General features: G+C 49.3%; 1 protein-coding gene across 1 annotated transcript in view; it reads left to right on the top strand.

The window, feature by feature from the left end:
- LOC137906450 (voltage-dependent T-type calcium channel subunit alpha-1H-like) overlaps positions 1-22,034 on the top strand; it is a 30,735-nt gene extending 8,701 nt beyond the window's left edge. Inside the window, exons 4-35 of the mRNA XM_068750715.1 lie at positions 15-148; positions 516-613; positions 1,706-1,865; positions 2,795-3,107; positions 3,230-3,322; positions 3,433-3,994; positions 5,380-5,690; positions 7,270-7,421; positions 7,518-7,703; positions 7,897-8,014; positions 8,357-8,512; positions 9,184-9,274; positions 9,959-10,179; positions 10,887-11,198; positions 11,290-11,390; positions 11,470-11,593; positions 12,129-12,197; positions 12,321-12,505; positions 12,581-12,707; positions 13,626-13,751; positions 13,837-13,926; positions 14,298-14,490; positions 14,702-14,853; positions 14,963-15,072; positions 15,159-15,292; positions 15,384-15,454; positions 17,149-17,227; positions 17,530-17,651; positions 17,986-18,267; positions 18,351-18,501; positions 19,458-19,939; positions 21,384-22,034. Of these exons, the coding sequence (XP_068606816.1) occupies positions 15-148; positions 516-613; positions 1,706-1,865; positions 2,795-3,107; positions 3,230-3,322; positions 3,433-3,994; positions 5,380-5,690; positions 7,270-7,421; positions 7,518-7,703; positions 7,897-8,014; positions 8,357-8,512; positions 9,184-9,274; positions 9,959-10,179; positions 10,887-11,198; positions 11,290-11,390; positions 11,470-11,593; positions 12,129-12,197; positions 12,321-12,505; positions 12,581-12,707; positions 13,626-13,751; positions 13,837-13,926; positions 14,298-14,490; positions 14,702-14,853; positions 14,963-15,072; positions 15,159-15,292; positions 15,384-15,454; positions 17,149-17,227; positions 17,530-17,651; positions 17,986-18,267; positions 18,351-18,501; positions 19,458-19,939; positions 21,384-22,034 (6,156 nt within the window). The remainder of the gene's footprint in view (positions 1-14; positions 149-515; positions 614-1,705; positions 1,866-2,794; positions 3,108-3,229; positions 3,323-3,432; positions 3,995-5,379; positions 5,691-7,269; positions 7,422-7,517; positions 7,704-7,896; positions 8,015-8,356; positions 8,513-9,183; positions 9,275-9,958; positions 10,180-10,886; positions 11,199-11,289; positions 11,391-11,469; positions 11,594-12,128; positions 12,198-12,320; positions 12,506-12,580; positions 12,708-13,625; positions 13,752-13,836; positions 13,927-14,297; positions 14,491-14,701; positions 14,854-14,962; positions 15,073-15,158; positions 15,293-15,383; positions 15,455-17,148; positions 17,228-17,529; positions 17,652-17,985; positions 18,268-18,350; positions 18,502-19,457; positions 19,940-21,383) is intronic.
- The last annotated feature ends 151 nt before the right edge of the window (positions 22,035-22,185 follow it).

Genomic DNA, 22,185 nt, shown 5'->3' with positions numbered 1-22,185 from the left:
ATTCATTCGTACAGGCTCTGGATGATGGGATCTTTGTGTTTTTTGCCGGGGAGATGCTGGTGAAGATGGTTGCCCTCGGGGTCGTAGGTCAGAGTGGTTACCTTGGCGACACATGGAACAGATTGGACTTCTTCATTGTTGTAGTCGGGTGAGTGACGGACGCGCAAACTCCTGACATTAAATATGAGCCAAAAGTGTGTGCATGTGTGTGCATTGTGTAAATCTTTCAAGCTTGTTTAATGCCAGTTAAATGTCAAGCGTGTGTGCACGTACGTACACGCTTGTACAGAAGCATGTGTGTGTGTGCGCGTGTGTGCGCGTGTGTGCGCGTGTGTGATTGCGTTGTAGAATGACAACGGCGTCATTCGGCCCTGAGAGGCGGAGATTGGTTGTTAAAAGGCGATGTATCCCAGCAGCAGTGCTCTCTGCAGGATTCCCTGTAGATGTTCACAGTTTTCCGAGGTCAGGCTGATCAGGATTCCGGTGACACGGCTGTGGTCTTTCCCTCTCTGCAGAATGCTCGAGTACTCCCTTGATGGACACAATGTCAGCCTGTCCGCCATCAGGACGGTCCGGGTTCTACGCCCACTGCGAGCCATCAACAGAGTTCCCAGTGAGTTTGTCTCCTACATTCTGCGCGCTAAACTCAGCGACTGCGAGGTCGGTGTGCTCGTGTTGAAGAGTTCCAGACTCCGCCCTTCTTTGTGGCCTGAAATCTCATTTAAATCTGATCATTTTAAATCAGATTTGAGTCACTTTGGGTTGTGATACCAGATCGGATACGTGCCTGATTTGTGGATGCGTGAGATGATCGTGATGTCATCAGCCAGTGCTGACAGCAACCCACCGTTCTCCACTTCACCCTGTCCTTTGCACCGTGCTCCCCAACACCAGCCTCTCTCATGTCCTCCCTCACTACGTCCATGTGTCTTCTCCTGGGTCGACCTCTAGCCCTGTCCCCTGGCAGCTCCATCCTCTTTTCTAGAGCAGACCTCCACTTCTCTAGATCCTCCTCTACATGCTCCCTGCTCTCGCTGCAGATCACAATGTCATCTGCAAACATCATACTCCAAGGGGCTTCCTGTCTCACGCAAAAAGCAAAAATGTAATGTATCAAAGAGACTGCTAACGCTTTCCTCCTCTGTTTATCTGACATTAAATCACATCACCTCATCTGGAAGTCAACAAACTCATTAGTCCCAACCCGACAGTAAAATTTAGCACCGTCCTTGTCCTCTCAGCCTGACTTGTCTTGATTCTCCGAGCTGCCCGGCTGTTAGCCGCAGCGGCGTTCCTTTTTATATATAAATTCCCGTGTAAACAAATCAGGATGCTGCGATCAAAGTCTTGGAAATCATTCTGATGCTCTTTTTGTTCTTAACAGCTCAGCCAAAATACCCCCCCACACACACACACCACACCACACCACACTGTGACCTTGCACAGCTCAGTCTGAGTACTAATAAAAATTGGAGAGCTTGTTTGAAGTAGCCAAATCTCAAAGCAGCGACGGGGAAGTCTTCCTGCCTGCGTTCCTCTGTGTGGAGTGGCAGCCAATTATCAGCGTTTGAAGTAGAGCTATTTGCCGTGCAATTGATTACGCTGCTCTGGTTTTGTGCAGAATGCATTTAGAGGTTTCCCTTCATGGCCGACGCTTCGTAAAGTTAATCCACATGTGTTGTCTGCGTGTCTGTGTGTTTATCAGGCATGCGTATCCTGGTGACTCTCCTCCTAGACACCCTTCCCATGCTGGGCAACGTGCTGGCGCTGTGTTTCTTTGTCTTCTTCATATTCGGCATCGTCGGCGTGCAGCTTTGGGCGGGGCTGCTGAGGAACCGCTGCTTCATGGGAGAGGATGTCAAGATGTGAGTTACTATAGCAACCGGCAGATGCGGCAACAGAGGGATGCGCTGACCTCCCAACTCCCGAAAGTTTGCTGAGCACTGATCTTTTCACCTAAGTGGTGAAATTAGCCAGTTAATGCTTTTCTAGATTGTATTTTTATTTAGCTATTATTTGAAGGAGGGGGATCAATATCACAGTGTGATTGTGTTTGTCCTCTAATGGTGGAATCGTTACGTTCCAAGAATGAATGGATTAAACGAGCAGTGAATTTTTTTTTATTGCACAGTTCAGTTTTCTACACGATCGTGTGCCATGCCGGATCACTGTTTCACCATCACGGTGATGTAATCGGACACGGCATCAGCTGCTCCGAGTTCACCTCAACCGTCAGGATTACATAATAGGAAAACAGTCTGTCTGCACTGGAGGAAGCAGGAGTCGTTTCTAAGGACGTTATCGTGTTATCGGCTAAATCCTCAATCCCGCGTGGTGAAATTAGCTAATCCCTCTCTAGATTGGGTTTACAGTTAAGGATTTGAATTTTTTCCTGCGTCATAAAAATAAAATGACCTTTCCTAATCAGGAGACGGAACAAACTCCGCACCGCAGACAATTGATTGCTTATCTCACGACTGCACCTTTCTTTTTCTCTGCTCATTTCTTCCTTTTGCAGTCGTGCAGTTCATGCTGTTTTACAGACAACAAACCTTTCTGTACCAAACAAAAGGTCAATGAAATGATTTATCATCCTAAAGTAGAATATTTTTCACCCCCCACAACTGTATAAAATATATATATTGTATTCTCAACAAACAACAGTTAAAAATGAAAACTCTCGACAGCACAGAAACAGATTTTATTGTCTTTTATCCATTTATTGTTTATTTAAACATGTGATAAATGGAGAAGTGGAATTAAGCGTGTTCCCGTTCGCCTCCCGCCTCCCCAGGAGATACAACATTTCCTTCCTGAGCGGCTACTACCGGCCAGACGGCACCGACGATCATCCCTTCATCTGCTCCACGGAGAGAGAGAACGGGATGCTCCGGTGCTCCGCTGTGCCTCGCCGCCGGGTCGCTGGGAAGTCCTGCTTACTGGCCGCCGAGGAGTCCCGTCCAGAGGCGGGGCCTCGGGTGGACGAACCGGTGCCGTGTGTAAACTGGTACCAGTTCTACAACGAGTGCCGGGCCGGGGAGCTAAACCCACACAAAGGAGCCATCAACTTTGATAACATTGGATATGCATGGATCGCCATTTTTCAGGTAATTTGAAGGGTGTGGGTGAAAGGATTAACCTCCAGTCAATACAACACACTCCACTGTGATTCCACCGGGTCGTGTGTGTGTGTGTGTGTGTGTGTGTGTGTGTGTGTGCTGCCATGCAGGTAATAACTCTGGAAGGCTGGGTAGACATCATGTACTACGTTATGGACGCACATTCCTTCTACAACTTCATCTACTTCATCTTCCTCATTATAGTAAGAAGACGCACGCACACACAAACGCACACACCTACACACCTACACACACACACACACACGCACACAAACATCTAGATGAAACGTGCTGTGTGTCTCTCCTTCATCAGGTGGGCTCCTTCTTCATGATCAACCTGTGCCTGGTTGTCATAGCAACCCAGTTTTCCGAAACAAAGCAGCGAGAACACGCCTTAATGAAATCGGAGCAGCGTGCCCGTCAGCTCCACCAATCGACTTCCACGCTGGCCAGCGACAGCCAACCGGGAAGCTGCTACGAGGAGTTCATCCGCTACCTGGCGCACCTGAGCCGCAAGGCGTGGCGGTGGCTGACCAGGTGCTACTCCCAGGCCCTCGTGAACTTTCGCTGCTCGTGCCGGAGAGGGGGCGGAGCAGCCAGAGAGGGCGGGGGCGGGGAAATGAATGGACTGGCCCACCGGCACTCAGGTCACACTCCCAATGACCTTTCACACCTTCATCAGCTTTATCATCGTCATCACCGGCATCATCATCGTCATCACCAGCCCGAGTCGGCCGTCACGAGCAGAGGGAACGTCTTTAATTATCCCTTCATATCGACCTTCCTCAATCGCCTGGATCCGAAGGGCTTGGACCAGAAGACGCTGGCGACCACGGAGACCCTCAGCAAAGTCTCGCAGCGAGCGGTGGAGCAGGGTACGAGCCGGCGTGTCGGCGGGACACAGTTTGTGTTTATCAGACTGATTTTATTATTTTGCTTTATTTCTTTTCTTTCTTAAGAAAAAAAAAAAACACATTCAGCCGATAACAGAAGAACAGACTCTCCTCCTCACCTGCAGTAACATTTAGACATGCAGATCACAGACTTCTGCCCCCCTTTGACACGGCGGAGGTGGATTTAATTTCGTTTCTGCTGCTCACAGCATTCTAAGAAAGAAGAAGGGCTTCCACAAACTGGAGTCTGCACAATTTTTAATACGCCGACAAGCATTGGGCCGCAGCCCTTGCTGGGGCCTACAAGGCAAATTCCAAATGCTGCGTTCTTTAAATCCTGCGTTCTTTAAATCCTTCCTCATCATCTTCAATTTTTGCTAACATATGCTCATTCTGAATTTGACGCGGTAAACAAACACTAATTAGATGCGGCTGGATTCTGTATTTATCAGCCCCAATGCATCTGTGCATTTCTTACACAAGAGTTATGTGTGTTTGCAGCGGAGGTCGAGTCACTCTGGAACTCTAAGAACCGACCCGAATGCCCCCATGTGAATGGCCTCGGCGTTTTCAGGGGGTGCTTCTATGAAATCGTCTCACTTCAGACACCTCAAACTCAAAGATATTTTGAAGTCTTTGCTCTAATAGAACGCAGCTCACTCCTGCACCTAAAGCAGGATTAGCATTAAACATCTGCCATTTCCAAGCCAAACCTAAAGCAACCACAGACACAGAGCCATGCTGGGGCACACTGACCTGAGGTGCTGAAATCAGTTGAATAACATTTCAACATTTAAGAGGATTCAGTATTAAATTGCAGCTGGGAGGTTTCTCAAGCACATAAACACCTTTGCAGAAATAACCCAGCATCCTGTTACATGCATCGGGAATCCTGGGCCCAAAACTCTGAGAATTACATCCCTCAACAAGCAAACTCTCCTTGCAGCCCTGCAAAGCCGACGTCAGAGAGCAGCGAGATTGGATTTATTATATCCGTCTCCAGGGAAACATGAATTTGTTGTAATTGTGATGACGAGTGAACTGCTGCTGCTACATTACTGTTTGTTGCTGTGTCGTTGGAGCGTTCCCTCCGAGCTGCCAGCAAATGAATCCGCTGAAATCGTCCTCCCGCGTAACCCCGTGCCTCTTCCTCCAGCACGCGCACACACACACACACACACACACACACACACACCCCTGGTCTAATAAAAATAATTCCTCCTCGGCACAACGCATCCCAACCGTACTGTAGCTTCCCAGTTATTTCTTTTTTTTTTTCCACCCACAAATGAAACAAACAGAAACTTTATTGAACGACAGAATTAACTATTTATGGGCTGTCCACGTTTCACCCTCCTTCAATGCAGGTGGCTGTGTGGGTGACGTCCCCCCGGGGGAGTCCTCGGTTTGCCCCTACTGCATCCACTGCAACCGACTGAGCGACGCCGAAAACGTTAATGAGCAGATCGCAGAGCGGCATCACGGAACCAACAGCCATTCCCGTGGCAACAGCGGCGACGGGCCGGCGCCGGCGCCAAAGAGGAGGCTGGTGAAGCGTTGCTGGGCCAGAGCCAGAGCCAAGCTGGATGTCATTGTTGGCAGCAGATACTTCAACAGAGGAATTATGATTGCCATCCTCATTAACACGCTGTCGATGGGCATAGAGTACCACGAACAGGTGTGCGTGTGTGTGTGTGTGTGTGTGTGTGTGCGTGCGTGCCAGCCGAGGGCCTCTCGTAGATTCTATGTGACTGCGCCCTGATTGGAAATGGCTGTGCTAATCACTGTGTGCGGTGGAGTCAATGAACGCACCCTCCAATCAACACAGAGCACCGAGCATATGGGGGGATCACAAAGCGTGTGTGTGTGTGTGCGAGCGTGCACGACAGTATGTGTGGGTGTGTGGCAGGAGATGGAGAAACTCATAAGACCTGAAGTGTTAATTAAAGCATGACCCTGGGACAGGAGGGAGAGCGTGAGGAGCGAGGAGGAGGAGGAGGAGGACCGATCTCATGCTGTGATTGGCTGAAAGGCAGGGATAGACCGGAGGAGAGGAGGATTACATATGAACAATACGACAGCCGCGGATTGCCTCAACTCGGGGATGAGGCAGCGGTATTCCATTCCTTCCATCGTTGCATCAGCAAACCTTCGTTTCCATCGTCAATGAAAACGCAAGAACGTATACAATGAGATATAAACACTTTACCAAAGCCTTTTTTTTGTCGTCGGAAAAGCTGCTTAGAGAAAATAAAGAGCCGCACACGTTCATCGAGCGGCATTCCCTCATTTCACCTCACGTGCCCGGCGGAGATTTATCTCTGGTGGGTCTCAGGAGAGAAGCTGTGCTCAGGCGCTCGCCGCCGGGCACGCTCAGAGGCGCGGCGCGGCGCGGCGACTCGCCTCCGCTCCGTTGGTTTGCACAACCACGAGGTCTGTGATGAAAAAGATGGAAACGGTCCGAGTGAAGAGGGTTTTGTTTGTGAACCAACAAAAGCTGGTCGAAGGTTGAAACCGACTTCAGGCTGGATGGGGCAGAAAGAAAACAACCTCTGAGCCACAGTTAATACAAAAGTATCAGTCAGTGGGGGGAGAAATTGGAAGCTCAATGCAACCAAGGCGCCAAGCAGAGCGTTGGAAAGTAAAACGCTTCCTCATGAAGCAACAAATCAAAGTTTACACGAAGCGTCAAATTTAACATTTCAAGGCGTGACTGTGCAGCATGGATCACATTCAGTGTAAATACGTTGAAAGCTCTTGTGATTGTGAGTTCAAAGGTTGACGTGTGTGTGTGTGTGCGTGCGTGTGCGTGGTGCGTGTGTGCCTCTGCCCTGCCTCGCTGTATGCCTCGCTGGATGCTCTCTGATGTCGCTGCGTCCGCCTGACTTTGATTTGACGTTTGATCATGACGCCGTCTTCGTCTTCGTCTTCTTCTTCTTCTGCTCGTTTTACCGTCTGCATCGATTTAACACAAATACACTTTCACGTCTTTCTCTTTTATCTTCTCCCTTTCACTCTCACGCGTTCTCCTGCAGTTTAAGGAGCGCTGCTCCGGCATTGATAATAAAACTGCTCTCATTCAACTCCAAAGGATTTTTTGATCTGCATTAAGCTCCTGGGGAAACGTCTCCACACAATATATTGGATTTAATCCTCAAAAAGCCACACTAAAGATTTGCCTTGCGCTCCTCGCCGCCGGTCCCTCGGCTTGTTTGCGTTCAGACGTCATTCTCTCCCTCCGTATTGTTTCTCTGCAGCCGCAGGAGCTGACGGATATCTTGGAGATCAGCAACATGGTGTTCACGAGCCTGTTCAGCCTGGAGATGCTGCTGAAGCTGCTGGCCCTCGGCCTCTTCGGCTACATCAAGAACCCCTACAACGGCTTCGACAGCATCATCGTCATCATCAGGTGGGAGTTTACGTCGGTTCATTTCCTCTTTTTGCCCCTACGGGGGGGCTTTACCTTTGCCTTCCTCACCGGCTCCTCCGCCGCTGTGCGTTTCAGTGTGTGGGAGCTCGCCGGCGAGGCGGAGGGAGGCCTGTCGGTGCTGCGTACCTTCCGCCTCCTGAGGGTTTTGAAGCTGGTCCGGTTCCTCCCTGCCCTGAGGAGGCAGCTGGTGGTGCTGATGAAGACCATGGACAACGTGGCCACGTTCAGCATGCTGCTGATGCTCTTTATATTCATATTCAGGTTTGCCGATACGAGCCGAAACTTCATCGGCTTTAAATTACACTCACAGCAGCCCAACCATCACCGCTGACCTGCTTCACACCCGCCTCCAGAACACACGTCTCCACGTCCCACTGCATAGCATCCCTATTGAAGTACCGCGTAATGAAAGTAATGTATTCTCCGTTTTTGTGTGTGTTTTTTGTGTTTGCAGCATCTTGGGGATGCATCTGTTCGGCTGTAAATTCGGCTTGCGACAAGGAAGTGGAGACACTCTGCCCGACAGGAAGAACTTTGACTCTCTGCTCTGGGCGACTGTCACCGTGTTTCAGGTTAGACCAACACACCGGCATGTCATCTGTATAGTAATTCATTCCCCGTGGATGTTAAAGAGAATCGGGGCGCAGCAGCTGCCGAGGAGCTTCGCCATTATTTCATTTGCTCCAATTTAAGAGCGCTCACCCTTGACTTTTGAACCAAATATAAAACCTCTCCCGGTGGGCAGGTAAGATTCACTTCACAATCAGATTAATGAAACAAGCGAAACCACAAGAGCTCATTTAACACTGATGAGCATCATTACAGCTCAACTTAGACATTACAGGAGGAGCCGACTTCTACCATCTCTGTTCCTCTGCTAACTCCCCCCCCCCTCCTCCTCCCCCCATCTGCAGATCCTCACCCAGGAGGACTGGAACTCCGTGCTCTACAACGGGATGGCGTCCACCACGCCGCTGGCCGCCCTCTACTTCGTTGCCCTCATGACCTTTGGCAACTACGTCCTTTTCAACTTGCTCGTAGCCATTCTGGTGGAGGGCTTTCAAGCCGAGGTAAGGACAGGGACGCACGGGGGGGGGGGGGACTGATGGAACGCTCGTGATACCAAAGCTGCTTACAAGAGAGTAATCTCCACCATCCTGCCAGTGTGGTTTCCTTCTCGCTCTTTTTCCCGTCTTTCTCAGTCGTCCTACCCTTCTGTATGTCTTTTTCTATCCCTTCTTCTCTCGCTCTACCCCCCTCTCTCCCGCTGACACGCACGCACAATGCTCTCCAGGGTAGGGATGTGTTTGATATTGCCTGCCACTCACAGCTGGCGAGCTTTTGTTGTTTGGTTTTTATCTTTTATCGCTAGCATCATAGAGCACATGCTCTCGCTCTCTCTCTCTCTCTCATCCACCATCACACACACACACACACACACACACACACACACACACACACTCACGCTGCCTGCCTCCATCTTTCTGCCGTGAATTTTAATTAAATTCCGTAAAGCTTTATTGGCATGACTACGGGAGGACGCTGCCAAAGCCGTGCACATAACTCAACTGGAGAACAGTGGAGATCCCCCCCCCGCCCACCCGCCTCCACTCAGCATCCCTCGCCCTCCCCCGCTCCATTTGCTCACATTATCAGTTGACAGACGAGAAGAGCAAAGTGACGATGGAGAAGATTGAGACAATGGCGGTGATCCCCTGTCCTTTGTCTGCGTGCCTTTCAGGGTGATGCCAACAAATCCGAGACAGACGACGAGAGACAATCGCTGTCGTACGAGGAGGAGGAGGAAAAGCTCAGAGAGCTGTACGCTGCAGGTACTTGAGGCTCCGCCCCACGGGCCTGAACGCTCACCTGTCACACAACTTGGGTCCGGTTGCTACGTCAGCCAAGAGGCTGCATCTCTTACACCAATGACATCATAATGACACACAGGCTGCTTGTATGTTTACACACACACACACACATGACCAATGAATCTGATTCTGATTTATTGTTCCCGACCCAAATATATAAACAATAAGCCAATCGATAATACCTGACAGAACAGCTTCCTGGTTTGACCCCGCCTTATGCAACGAACAGCTGATTGCACCCAAAGATGGTATTTATATATATATATATATATATAAACAGAATTATGCAGAAACTTCTTTTATTCTGGATCATTTTTAGTGTTCTTTATTTTCATTTATTTAAGGCAGGTTTGTTTACAAGGCAAACTAAAAGCTGTTTTATCACCGATTCTGCTTGGAATAAATATTATCAAATCATTGAAACCTTTTTTCTCTTGGACTGAAAACTAAATATTTCTAAAGGAAGCTGAAACAAACGACTTTTTACATTTCAGTGTGAATAGTTGAATTATAAAAAAGGTAAAGTCTCAGCAACTTAAATCCACAAAGTAAAGCCAACAAACAAAATAAATGAATCTGACCTTTGAGTCTTATTTACTGCAAATGATGAAACCAACTGACAGCAGGAAATTCTTGTGTTCACAGAGCTCAAGATCCAATCCATGATCCTGCGCCCCAACGGCCTCCTGAATCCAAAAGCCTCCATGCCCTGCCCTTCTCTTCCTCTTCCTCTGCCGCCTCCTTCTCCTCCTCCTCCTCTGCCGCTCATCACTCACACCGCAGCCACGCCCACCATCACCTGCAACCAGTCGCGTCGGGCGAGCGCGACCTCCGTGGACGTCTCCGGCGTGGAGCCGAGGTCGCCGGTGAGCCTCGTACACGTGCGTGACATCATCGTGACATCACTACCATATAATTAAGGCGATCCGCAGAGCATCAGATGATTTCATCCGCCGCCGCGACTTCGTTGGTGGCGCGTCCTTTTTAAACTGAAGCATTGAGTGCTGGATAATGAGGGTTTTCCAAAATAACTTTTCCTTTTGGTACCGCTTCAGGTGGGACTCGCATGTGTCTTTGCCAGGAAAGCATCTGCTTTTGCCTGTCATCATTTCCTTTGAATCCGGATTCACTCAGTACACCGCACATCTTTTTTTTCCCACTTGTAAGCTCAGTGTTTTTGACAGAACTCAAGTGAATATATTCCACCGTTCTGCGTCACGTTTGTTCTCATCTTCCGTCGCATTTTACTCCACCGACTGTCACACAACTCGGCTTCCCATTCCCATTACGCCTGCTTGCTGAGCTCAGGGAGCCGGACGCGCTTGTGATCCGACGATACGCCTCAAGCGGAATGAAGACCATTTGTTTGATGCAAGGGATCTCGATGTTATTGCTTTACTGCAAAATAAAAGATTAATAAATCAAATAGATCAATAAAAGATTGAGATCACGCGGCGGCCTGAATAGAGATTGCGATCACTTTTCGATGAATCATGCCAAACTGAAAACGCCACAGGGAGCCGTTAATTTGTCCAAAATGACACCCTTGTGTGCAATTTCCTTTTATTCGCAGTTTTCTTCCCAGTCTCTCTGGGGCAGCGGGCCGCAGAGCCGGCGCTCCAGCTGGACCAGCATCGGCCGGGCCCCCGGCCTCCACAGGAGGAGCCAGTCGGGGGAGATGGAGTCGCTTCTGTCCGACACGCACTCGAGTTCAAACCTCAGCAGCGGGGAGCAATCTCTGGAGCAGCTGGAGTACCTGCAGCTGCCGGTGCTGCACCCGCCCGACTGCAACGGCACCACCTTTCACCTCCCTGAGCACTGCTGCGAAGACGCTCCTCTGACCTCCCACGACCACAGCGACCCGGAGGAGGACGAGTATGAGGAGGTGCTGATATGTGGCTGTTTAGCCTTGTTGTTCAAACTGGAAAGGAAAAGGAACTTCAATGGCATATCTTGTGTGTTTGTGATCCTTCCAGAGTTTATGTAAGAAGCTGAAGAAGGTTCTGGAGCCGTATGAACCCCAATGGTGCCTGGAGCATGAAGAGTGGTCGCTCTACGTGTTCGCTCCACACAACCGGTAAACAGCGACGCACGCCCCCTGGAATTCTCCCAGGCGGCTTCAGCGACTTCTGAGCGACTTCTTTTTCTCTCTTCAGGTTCAGGTTGTGGTGCCAGAGGGTCATAGGTCACAAGATGTTTGATCACATCATCCTCCTCTTCATCTTCCTGAACTGCATCACCATCGCGCTGGAGAGACCCGACATACAGTCCAGCAGCATGGTAGAACTCTTACTCTAACATTAGCATGCCCCCCCCCCCCCCTAGTAATTACCTCTGACAGCAAATGGACATGGGTGAAAACACGCCGGACGGATCTTCCTGAATCCTGGGGGGTTGGGTCCAGAATAGCAGGACAGAATTCCGCTCTATCCATGTCATACAGTGACATTCCGTAAACTGCAAAGCAGTCTGGGAGAAATAATGCAGGATCACATTCCTTCAGGAGACGGCCGGGACAAACGTGTGGAAGCTCAAATGTCCAGCGCTGCATTGTTAAGACAACCTCCAGTGAGGAATGGAAGTCGCTATTATTATTAGCATACAGCCGGGGGGGGGGGGGGCGCACATGGGGACACTCCCCCTCCACACACAGACAACAGGTCTGCTCTGTGAGGCCTCTAAAGAGCTGCAGCTTCACATTCAAGCTACGTTTGAACTTGGATGAACTTCTCAAGCACCCCCTCGTATGTGCGTGTGTGTGCGTGTGTGTGTGTGTGTGTGTGTGTGTGTGCGTGTGTGTGTGTGTGTGTGACAGGAGCGGGTCTTCCTCAGTGTGTCCAATTACATCTTCACCGTGATCTTCGTGGGTGAAATGATGACCAAGGTAACCTGGAAGTGTTTTTACCCCAGGATGCAGCTTTTTCTCTCATTCTAAAACCTGCTATTTTCCAGTTTGAGTCACTCTGCTTGGATGTGTGTGTGTGTGTGTGTGTGTGTGTGTGTGGAGGTGGTTGCTTTGGGCCTGTACTTTGGACGTGGCGTCTACCTGCAGAGCAGCTGGAACGTCCTGGATGGGCTGCTGGTTTTTGTGTCTCTGGTTGACATCCTGGTTTCCATCGCGTCAGCAGGCAGTAATCGAATCTTAGGAATGCTCCGGGTGCTCCGCCTTCTCCGCACGCTGCGTCCGCTCAGGTAGGAGGACAGGAAATCTCCTCCTGTCTCCTGTTTACTTCATCAATGCCTGCTAATGTAGCCCGACTGTTACAGGGTGATAAGTCGAGCTCCCGGCCTGAAACTGGTGGTGGAGACTCTGATCACATCCCTCAGACCCATCGGGAACATCGTCCTCATTTGCTGTGCGTTTTTCATCGTGTTTGGAATTCTTGGAGTCCAGGTAATCCTTTATTCCATGCGTTCCCTACCTGCTGGAGATAAGCTTCACTATTTCCTGCAGATTTCCGTGTAAAAATACACATTTTTTTCCAAAGTTTCCGTGCTCAAAACACGCCAAAGCTTGACGGCACGGATCACGCTGGTGCTAAAACAAATGAGCTACATCTGAAAAGATGCTTCAGGTAATAGAAAGTGAAGGGAAAAATGTAAATGAGCTGCTGATTATGCGTCGCCGTCTCCAGGAGTAATTGGGGTGGAAAAAAATGTGTGCTTTGAATGTTGTTTCTAATTAATTTTCTATTTGAATGTATATTATTAATTTTATGGATGAACAATTAATTGAAAATGGAATTTATTCATTTTGGATTCTTTTCAATCTGATGGCTTTTTTATGTTAAAAAAAAAGAAAAAATCAGCCCCAGCTGATTTGAATCTGAATTTGAGATTGAGATACGTAAAACAACGCATCTCAATCTGTAATTCGGGACCCCCCCCTTCCCCCAGATTCTATCATAAAAATGAGTAATTTCAACTAATTAGAAGTCCAAGAAAAATAATTTCTCATTCAAAGATATGTCTATTTTCCTTTGTTCTGTTTGTTCTTGTGAACTGCTGATTAGTTATTCCAATCAGTGCTTGCACACTGAATTATCCTTGATGAAGACCAGAGCTAATAACAAGACGCAGACGTGTACTCTTCAAAAAAGCACGGCGCCGCCGGATTATCCTCTAATGAGAACACTTCCTGCTGAAATGTTCCTGCTCACGTAAGGGCCGCCAGGCGGATCGGACCATATGGAGCTCGGGCGCCTCAGCCGGAACGTGACGGGTTGGCGGATGTGGCGTAATCTACTGTATGCATCAATCTCTGTTTGCGTTGCCGTGGCGATACAGCGTTCTCTGTGATTCCCGTCTGCAGCTGTTCAAAGGGAAGTTCTTCCACTGCGACGGGCTGGATCTGAGCAACATCACCAATAAATCCCAGTGTCTGGAGGCCGGCTACCGCTGGACCCGGAGGAAATACAACTTTGACAACCTGGGACAGGTGTGACACACACACACACACACACACACACACACACCTGCACTTACAAACACGACACTCACGCGTGTGCATCTCGCTCTTCCAGGCGCTGATGTCACTGTTCGTGCTGTCGTGCAAAGACGGCTGGGTCAGCATCATGTATGACGGCCTGGACGCTGTCGGCGTGGACCAGCAGGTGAAGGCACACACACACACACGCACACGCACTCACACACGCACACACACAGAAAGACAGGTCAAACATCAGAAAGGCATTTAAACTCTTCAGCCCGTGTGCATTTTATTTCTCTGTGCTTCTGTTTTGTTCTGCTTCATGTCATTCTCTCGCGCTGCTTCATCTTGTTTGTTTCAAGCAGAAAGGGGGCGGGGGGGCCCGAGGGGGGGCAGATGGATGAATAGATGTGAGTTGACAGGGCTTGCAGTTCCACTGCTGACTCAGGATTTATATTGTCTCCTTGTTTATGCTTCTCTCCTCTTCCTCCACCACCCCCACTTCCGTCGCTCCTCGGCTCCCCCCCCCCCCCCCCTCGCTGTACCCCTCTGCAGCCAGCGAGAAACCAAAACCCTTGGATGCTGCTGTTCTTCATCTCCTTCCTGCTCATCGTCAGCTTCTTCGTCCTCAACATGTTCGTGGGCGTGGTGGTGGAAAACTTCCACAAGTGTCGCCAGCAGCAGGAGGAGGAGGAGGCGCGGCTGAGGGAGGAGAAGAGGCAGAGACGTTTGGAGAAGAGGAGGCGAAGTGAGAAAGCCTTGAAGGGAGGGGGCAAACTTAAATGGCCCAAAATATGTGGACGCATACAGAATATGCATCCACATATTTTAAATATGGACCTCAGTCCGTTAAATATCTGGCAGCAGGCAGCGAGGCTTTGTGCCCAAAGACACCTTGAGGTGCCACTGAGCGCGCACGTGTGTGTGTGCGTGTGTGTGTGTGTGTGTGTGTGACGCAGGGGCCCAAGAGAAGCCGTATTACGCCGACTACTCTCCCCTACGTCGATCCATCCACACCGTGTGCACCAGCAACTACCTGGATATCTTCATCACTGTCATCATCTTCACAAACCTCCTCACCATGAGCATGGAGCACTACAAGCAGTCTCAGGTAACCATGGTAACACCTGCCCTAGAACCATAGTAATGAAGCGACGCGCGGCGGTACAGTACAGCCGCGGCGGCTTCCTGAACTGTGTGTGTGCCCGTTTGTCCTGCAGTACTTCGAGGAGATACTGAAGTACTGTAATTACGTCTTCACCGTGGTTTTTGTCATCGAGGCCATTCTCAAACTCGTCGCCTTCGGACTGCGGCGGTTTTTCAAAGAGAGGTACTCTCTAAACGCAGAGACCCCCGCAAACACGCTGCTTCATGAGCCGACAGGCTGAAACGGCGCCGGTGTGTTTGTGCGTCTAGATGGAACCAGCTGGACCTCGCCATCGTGCTGCTGTCCATCATGGGGATCACCCTGGAGGAAATAGACCTGAATGCCTCCCTCCCCATCAACCCCACCATCATACGCATCATGAGAGTCCTGAGGATAACGAGAGGTACACACACACACACACACGCACACACACACGCACGGGGAAGAACAAACTGGAAAAGATGCACCCAATCTGTGGCGTTCTGCCGTTTCAGTGCTGAAGCTGCTGAAGATGGCCACGGGAATGAGAGCTCTGCTGGACACGGTGATCCAAGCTCTGCCTCAGGTAAGAGGCGATGAAGACGCGCCTTTATCCGCGCCGGCCTGGTTTCTAGACCCGAAGCTGCACAATAAGACATGAGTCACCAAAGCCGTCGATCCCGCCGAAAGACTGTCCAGACTATTTATACCACACGGCACCGAATAAACAGGCAAAACCGGGGAAAGGACGTCTCCACGTTCAGCCGAAATGAACATTCAGGATTATCAGATGAAATGGAATGACAGTTATTTGTGTGGTAGCTTGCAAACCACTCCGCTCTTGATAGGGTTAGTGGAAAAGTTACCCCCCCCCGTGAAGATGAATTCATAAATAGGCATGGAGAATTCCTTTGTCTGATTGGCTGAAGCACATCTGGATCGCAATGTGACAGAAATGATGAATGAGGCTGAATTCTGGGAGTTTTTTTCCTCCACAAAGAGACGTGTCTCACAGGGGGACGTCGTATTTTTGATGCAGCGCTGTCCTAATTCAGAATGAGAGACTCGCACTCCGGAATAAACCACTGCATTAATTCTATTTAAGCGAGGCTTTGTTCCGACTCGTGGATGATCTGTCACCAAAAGACAAAAATATTCCTGGTTCCCAGAGGATGAAGCCCGATGACTCGAGCAGTCCCCAGACTCTTCCTCCGGTGCCACCGTTTGGTATTTATAAAGGCTCCCAAGGGAAACCGGCTCTTAATTATACTCCTGTTCTGGTTTCACTAAAGCAATTTTAAGTGCACAGTTTATTATTATTTTAGTATTTATCATGGAGTAATCTGAATCTGTCTTCCAATCAATTATGCATAAAGCTTAATTGATCGAAAGTCGTTTATCCCGGTCCTGCAAGGATTACCTCGTTGCCCTGAACATTTCCCAGCAGTGCTAGGATGATGGCGGTGATGCAGGGAAGGCTTCAGGAGGGATCTACCTCAGCTCCCAGGATTCAATGAACCCTCTGGGGACCTTTTCAGAAATGAGAGAACAGAGAGAGGAAGGGGGGGGGGGGGGGGGGGGGGCAGAGTAAATGAGAACAAAAGGGTTTGCAGCAGAAGTAGTTTTGGTGGTCCTGTTCCTGAAACGCTACGGTACGAGTCCCTCTGATCCCACGTCTTTGAAGTGACAGATCGTTGCTGACGAACTAACCCAGATGTTTGCGCTGGTGTCCGTCAATAGGTTCATTCATCATCCAATTAGAAGACTCCATGGAGACGAATCCCTGCAAAGCGCTTTCTGCTGAGCATCGACGCTTCTGTGCTTTTATTTAAAATGACACAACGCCACATTTAAAGGTGCCAAACAGATGGACTCCGTTCAATCTACAGCAAAGCTACACTCTTCTTCTTCTTCCTCTTCTTTCACCGTGTTGCTGGCTCTTCATCACATTATCTCACTCCGTGTGCCTGCGACTTCTCTTTGCTGCCGTGCGTATCTTAAATCAAAGTTCTGGTGTTGTGGCAACGGTGAAATAAACCGGCATGTTTCCAGGAACAACCTGTGAAAGACATGATCCAAGTCCAGGTATAATCAAAGCTCTCTTCAACTCCAATGCAATAAAGCTTTCTTTATCTATGCTCTCTCGCTCTCTCTCTCTGTGCTTGCATGTTTGAGTTTCTCTCCATGTATACGGTGTGTGTGTTTTTTCTGTGTATCATATATTGTATATATGTGTGTGTGTGTGTGTGTGTGTGTGTGTGTGTGTGTGTGTGAGTCTAGGTGGGGAATCTGGGTCTGCTCTTCATGTTGCTGTTCTTCATCTATGCAGCTCTGGGAGTTGAGCTCTTTGGAAAACTGGGTTAGTGTGTGCGTGCGTGTACGTGCATGCATGTGCGTGAGCGAGCACGTGAGTTTGCATGCACACACTGTAAATCAGTGCCGGATGTGTGTGTGTGTGTGCGTGTGCGCGTGTCAGCGGACACTGATGAGATTTTCCACGGATTACGTAACATGCATCAATTTTGTTGCGTTACATTCATTAATTATGCTTATTTAGAATCGGCATTCTAATCGACTGACAATCCTCTTCCTCCTGTCCTCTCGTCTTCCTCTCTTCTCACACCTCTGCCTCTAACTTCTGCTCTCTTCATCCCCTTTCAGAGTGTTCGGAAGAAAACCCATGCGAGGGTCTTAGCCGCCACGCTACCTTTGACAACTTCGGCATGGCTTTCCTGACGCTCTTCCGGGTGTCTACTGGGGACAACTGGAATGGGATTATGAAGGTTATTCTCCTTTCCCTCCGCAGCTAACGTGGGAGTTTTAGGCAGATAGAGGGATGAGGCCCGTGTTTGTGTCTGAGAGCGTTGCTTTGTGAGAGGAAGAGAAGGGATCGCGGTCTTTATGACAGACTAAAAGCTGCTGACAATAGAGCGTCAGGAGAGCGTGTTATCCTGGCGTGACAATCTTTTCACGCTCAGAGCAACGTTTCCGTCTGTTGGAGAGCACAGGAAGTGCGCCACGGCGGCTTAATAAACCCAAACAATCCTTAAATCCTTTATCTATTAGGACTTTTCCCTCATTTCCGCTTCATCGCCTCTCTTTATTCTCGCCGTCAAGGACACGTTGAGAGAGTGTCACCCACGGGATCGCCACTGCCTCAGCTACCTCCCCCTCATCTCCCCCATTTACTTCGTCACCTTCGTCCTGACCGCTCAGTTCGTCCTGGTCAACGTGGTCGTGGCCGTTCTCATGAAGCACCTGGAGGACAGCAACAAGGAGGCGCAGCTGGAGGAGATGGAGGAGCGGGAGGAGATGAGGGAGAGGGAGGAGGCCAGCCGTCGCCTCAGCAACGCAAATCTGGGCGGAGAGCCGGGGCCGAGCGCCGACACACCTGTGCAGGTAACGGACAGAGTGCACATACAGACTTCTTGTGTATTTAAGGTGACAGTCACGGTGACGGCGGGGATGATCTCATATGCCAGGTGCAGGTTGAGGATGAGGAGTGTTCCCATGGCAACCTGCTGAGCATGGGACGCATGCTGTCTCTCCCCAGCGACAGCTTTGTTCAGCCACTCAGATGCTCCCCTTACCCTCCCATTGGCCACGAGGCCCACTGCGGCTACAGCTACTCAGGTAATTCTGCTGTTTTTAGCAATTAGGTGGAGGAACAGCTTTTACTGTGCTGGAGCCGCTAACCGGTCGTTGCTGCCATAAATAGCGTAGAAGACGGTGGAGGTCTGCTTCTGTAAAGCAACAGCCATTGTTATTATAGGGAGGTTTTAATATTCGGGATAGCACATGAGTAACCTTTTTGATCCGCTGCTATTTGTCCCATCCCAACTTTACTTTAATTAAATAAAACACAGAGAAAATCAGATAAATGACAAAAATTAAAAATGGCCATAAAGCATGACAATAATCACCGTTATAAAGATTTATACAATATGACACAAAACAGGTTTAACAATCTTGTATAAAACCTTTCATTCTGCCTGGGAAACGGGGAAAAAAAAGATTATTCAGTTCAAATAATAACAAATATGTCATTTTGATTTGATAAAACTGCTTGGAATCAAGAGTGAAAAGAGGCAGACACTGGAAGCAGAGCTGAAGTAGCTCAGTTAAATTATTCACATAAACATCCAAAAGAAAAAAAAATCCCCGCCGGATGGCGAGGCGAAGGTCAGATCCGAATAAGGAAGTCCAATAAGACGAGCTCTGTCGAGCAGCACGCGGGAATCAGAAGCCTGAAGAGCAAAGCCTGACGAGGTGCAAAGAGGAAATGACTGAATGAAGGGAGCAGAGGCGGAGCTGACAACCCATCAGGATGGAAAACACCAAGGCAGGAAGAGAGAATTTTACTTCTGCTTCTCAAATCAAACAGGGAACCTCAAAACAGCAATTCTGTGCAGCATTAATGCGCGTTTAATGCTCCACTGTGAGTCCAGCACGGGAACATGAGGTTCCTTTACCCCCCTCCCCCGAAGAGTAAGAGCGATGGTGTGGATACAACCACCATTAGATCCATCTGTTATTTATTACTATGCTAATATTTCTTTTTGAATTGGACTTCTGGTTCTTTTCCTCAGGCTCCGTGTCATCTCTGGGCTCCAGCGGCGCCGGCTCGCTGCTTCAGGTTCCGGGAGCTCTGCCGGCGATCAGCCACGTTTCACTGGGCTCTGGACGCATCTTTAGGCCAAAGATCTGCCTCAGCGCCTCCCAGAGCATCGACAGACACTCGTCACACAGGCTCGGCCCGGCTGACAGCATCGATGGCTGCAGGTTCAGCCCGGCCCGCCGCATAAACAGACACAGACTCAGCTCCACTCGCAGTATGGACGGCTACCGTCTCCACCCGGACCCCGGCACGGACAGACCCAAACTCATGTCCAGCCACAGCATAGACAGACATTCATCGCTCAGGCTCAGCCCCACCTACAGTTCTGGCAGGCAGCCGCCTCATTGGCCGAGCCCTGAAGACAGTTTGGACAGAAACATGCTGAGCCCCTCCTACGTTCCGGACCGATCCGACCCGAAGAGACCAGCATCCTTCAGACAGTTACGGAGACAGGTGGGTGATTCTCGCGAAACCAGACTAACAAGGTGGCATAAAGCATTTTGATTATAAAACTTAATGCTATCAAAATAATAAGGGTGCCATTATAGACATCTCTTAATGTACTATTTGCTCATGATTTAAATTTACCATAATACATATAAATTTTGTTGTTTTTCTTTACATTTAAGGGTAAAATTCTCATTACCGCAACGTGTCCATAACTGGATTTGGGTTCTATGAGATGGAAATATTAGTAATTAAGAAAGATAAAAAAGAGTAAACTTTAGTGCATGTTATACTATAAACAGTTGAAGAATATTAGTAAAGTTAGTGAAAATAACAAGGAATAAAAATGTGTCTAAGACTCATTTTCTCATTCTCCGCAACAATTTTTAATCATTGTTTAAGTCCTCAAGAAGCTTACATTTGAAAGGAATTTTGTTGGAGGGGACAGTATTGACTGTAACATTCAAGATGGCTTCCAGGTAAGCAGTTTTTTTTTTTTTTTTTTATCTCTGCAGATATAATTTCAAAGTTTGTATGTTTAAGTAGCTACACAACTTTTTAGTTCTCATTACCGAAACGTGAAGTTTTGAAGTTAAAAAAAAGAAGTTAATGATTCTATTTATTATTATTATATACCCAATTATGGTCTAAACATAAACAGCTAAGAATAGTTTAGGTAGCACATCATGTACTAGCTACGTGAGCATAAACGTTCATTGTCACTCATCCACCGCAACACCATTATCATCCACCGCAACACCACTATCATCCACCGCAACACCATTATCATCCACCGCAACACCGTTTATCATCCACCGCAACACCACTATCATCCACCGCAACACCATTATCATCCACCGCAACACCATTATCATCCACCGCAACACCGTTTATCATCCAACGCAACACCGTTTATCATCCACCGCAACACCGTTTATCATCCACCGCAACACCACTATCATCCACTGCAACACCGTTTATCATCCACCGCAACACCGTTCATCATCCACCGCAACACCACTATCATCCACCGCAACACCACTGTCATCCACCGCAACACCACTATCATCCACCGCAACACCGTTTATCATCCACCGCAACACCACTATCATCCACCGCAACACCATCATCATCCACCGCAACACCGTTATCATCCACCGCAACACCACTATCATCCACCGCAACACCACCGACATGGCCTTCTCATTACCGCAACCTGGTCTTGTTTTACAAATTAAGTAATAATTATATTATCATATTTTGTTTTAAAATATACAGACAAGTTATACAAAACTAGTTATTTAGTGACCGATACATACAAAATGTGTATGTTATCTTTTACAAAAGTAATTAAATAAACACCTGTGTGTTATCGCCCGGTCCGGCCCGGTCCGGTTCCACAGACAGCTTTTTGCAGTTTGTGTCATCGTTTGCTGTTGTGTGTCTGCAGGAGGCCGTGCGTTCTGACTCTCTGGATCAGAACGAGTCAGCAGACGATCTGGCGGAGCCCTCCCTCGCCGTTCCCACCGCCGCCGCCGCCCCGCCACGCCAACGATCCTCCAGCGTCCACACGCTGAAATGCACACACCCCCAGAGGGTCATCTCATGTCGGAGCCGGAGCCCCAGCGAAACCGCTGGGCAAGAACCAGCAGCCGGGCGGGCCAGCTGTGACCTGCAGCCGGAGGCAGATGTGGAGACGAGGCCCGGTAGCCTGCAAAGTCTGTCCAGCCTCAAAGTCCCCAGTGGGGAATCCAAACTATCGGCGCCGCTCTGTACCCCCAGAGCCGCCAGCCATGATCTGGACCCTGAACCCTGCCTGCAGTCGGATGGCACCGATGAGGAAGTCAGACAAATGAACAGTTCTGGTCACGCACAACTCACTAGACACCTCCCGCCAAGTCCCAGGGAGCACCGGAGCCGCCTCAGCCGTTCAGTGTCTCCAGTGTTGTGCAGGAGCAGGAAGCAGAGGATGAGCCATCCACTGGTCGCTATGGCGACACAGCTGACGGACAGCAGCGTGGAGCTGAGGAGGCGGACTCTGTCGTTCGACGCCACGCCCCTCTGTCCCAATGAACCAGAGGGAAGTTCTGTGGACGACTAAACGGACTCGGTGACACTGGATTGGTTAGTCCTTTACGGTGGAGGCGGAGCTTAAAGTGCTGCCGAGGCAAACGGAAACGGCGGGAGCCGCAATCCAAAACAGGACGGATACCTTGTCTCCGGTTTTGGGCCCCGCCTTTCGCTTCGTAGCG

This window comes from Brachionichthys hirsutus, chromosome 17 (genome assembly GCF_040956055.1).
Source record: "Brachionichthys hirsutus isolate HB-005 chromosome 17, CSIRO-AGI_Bhir_v1, whole genome shotgun sequence".
NCBI lineage: Eukaryota > Metazoa > Chordata > Actinopteri > Lophiiformes > Brachionichthyidae > Brachionichthys > Brachionichthys hirsutus.
Note: the sequence above shows the minus strand (reverse complement) of the source record. Positions and strands in the feature narration are given on the sequence as shown.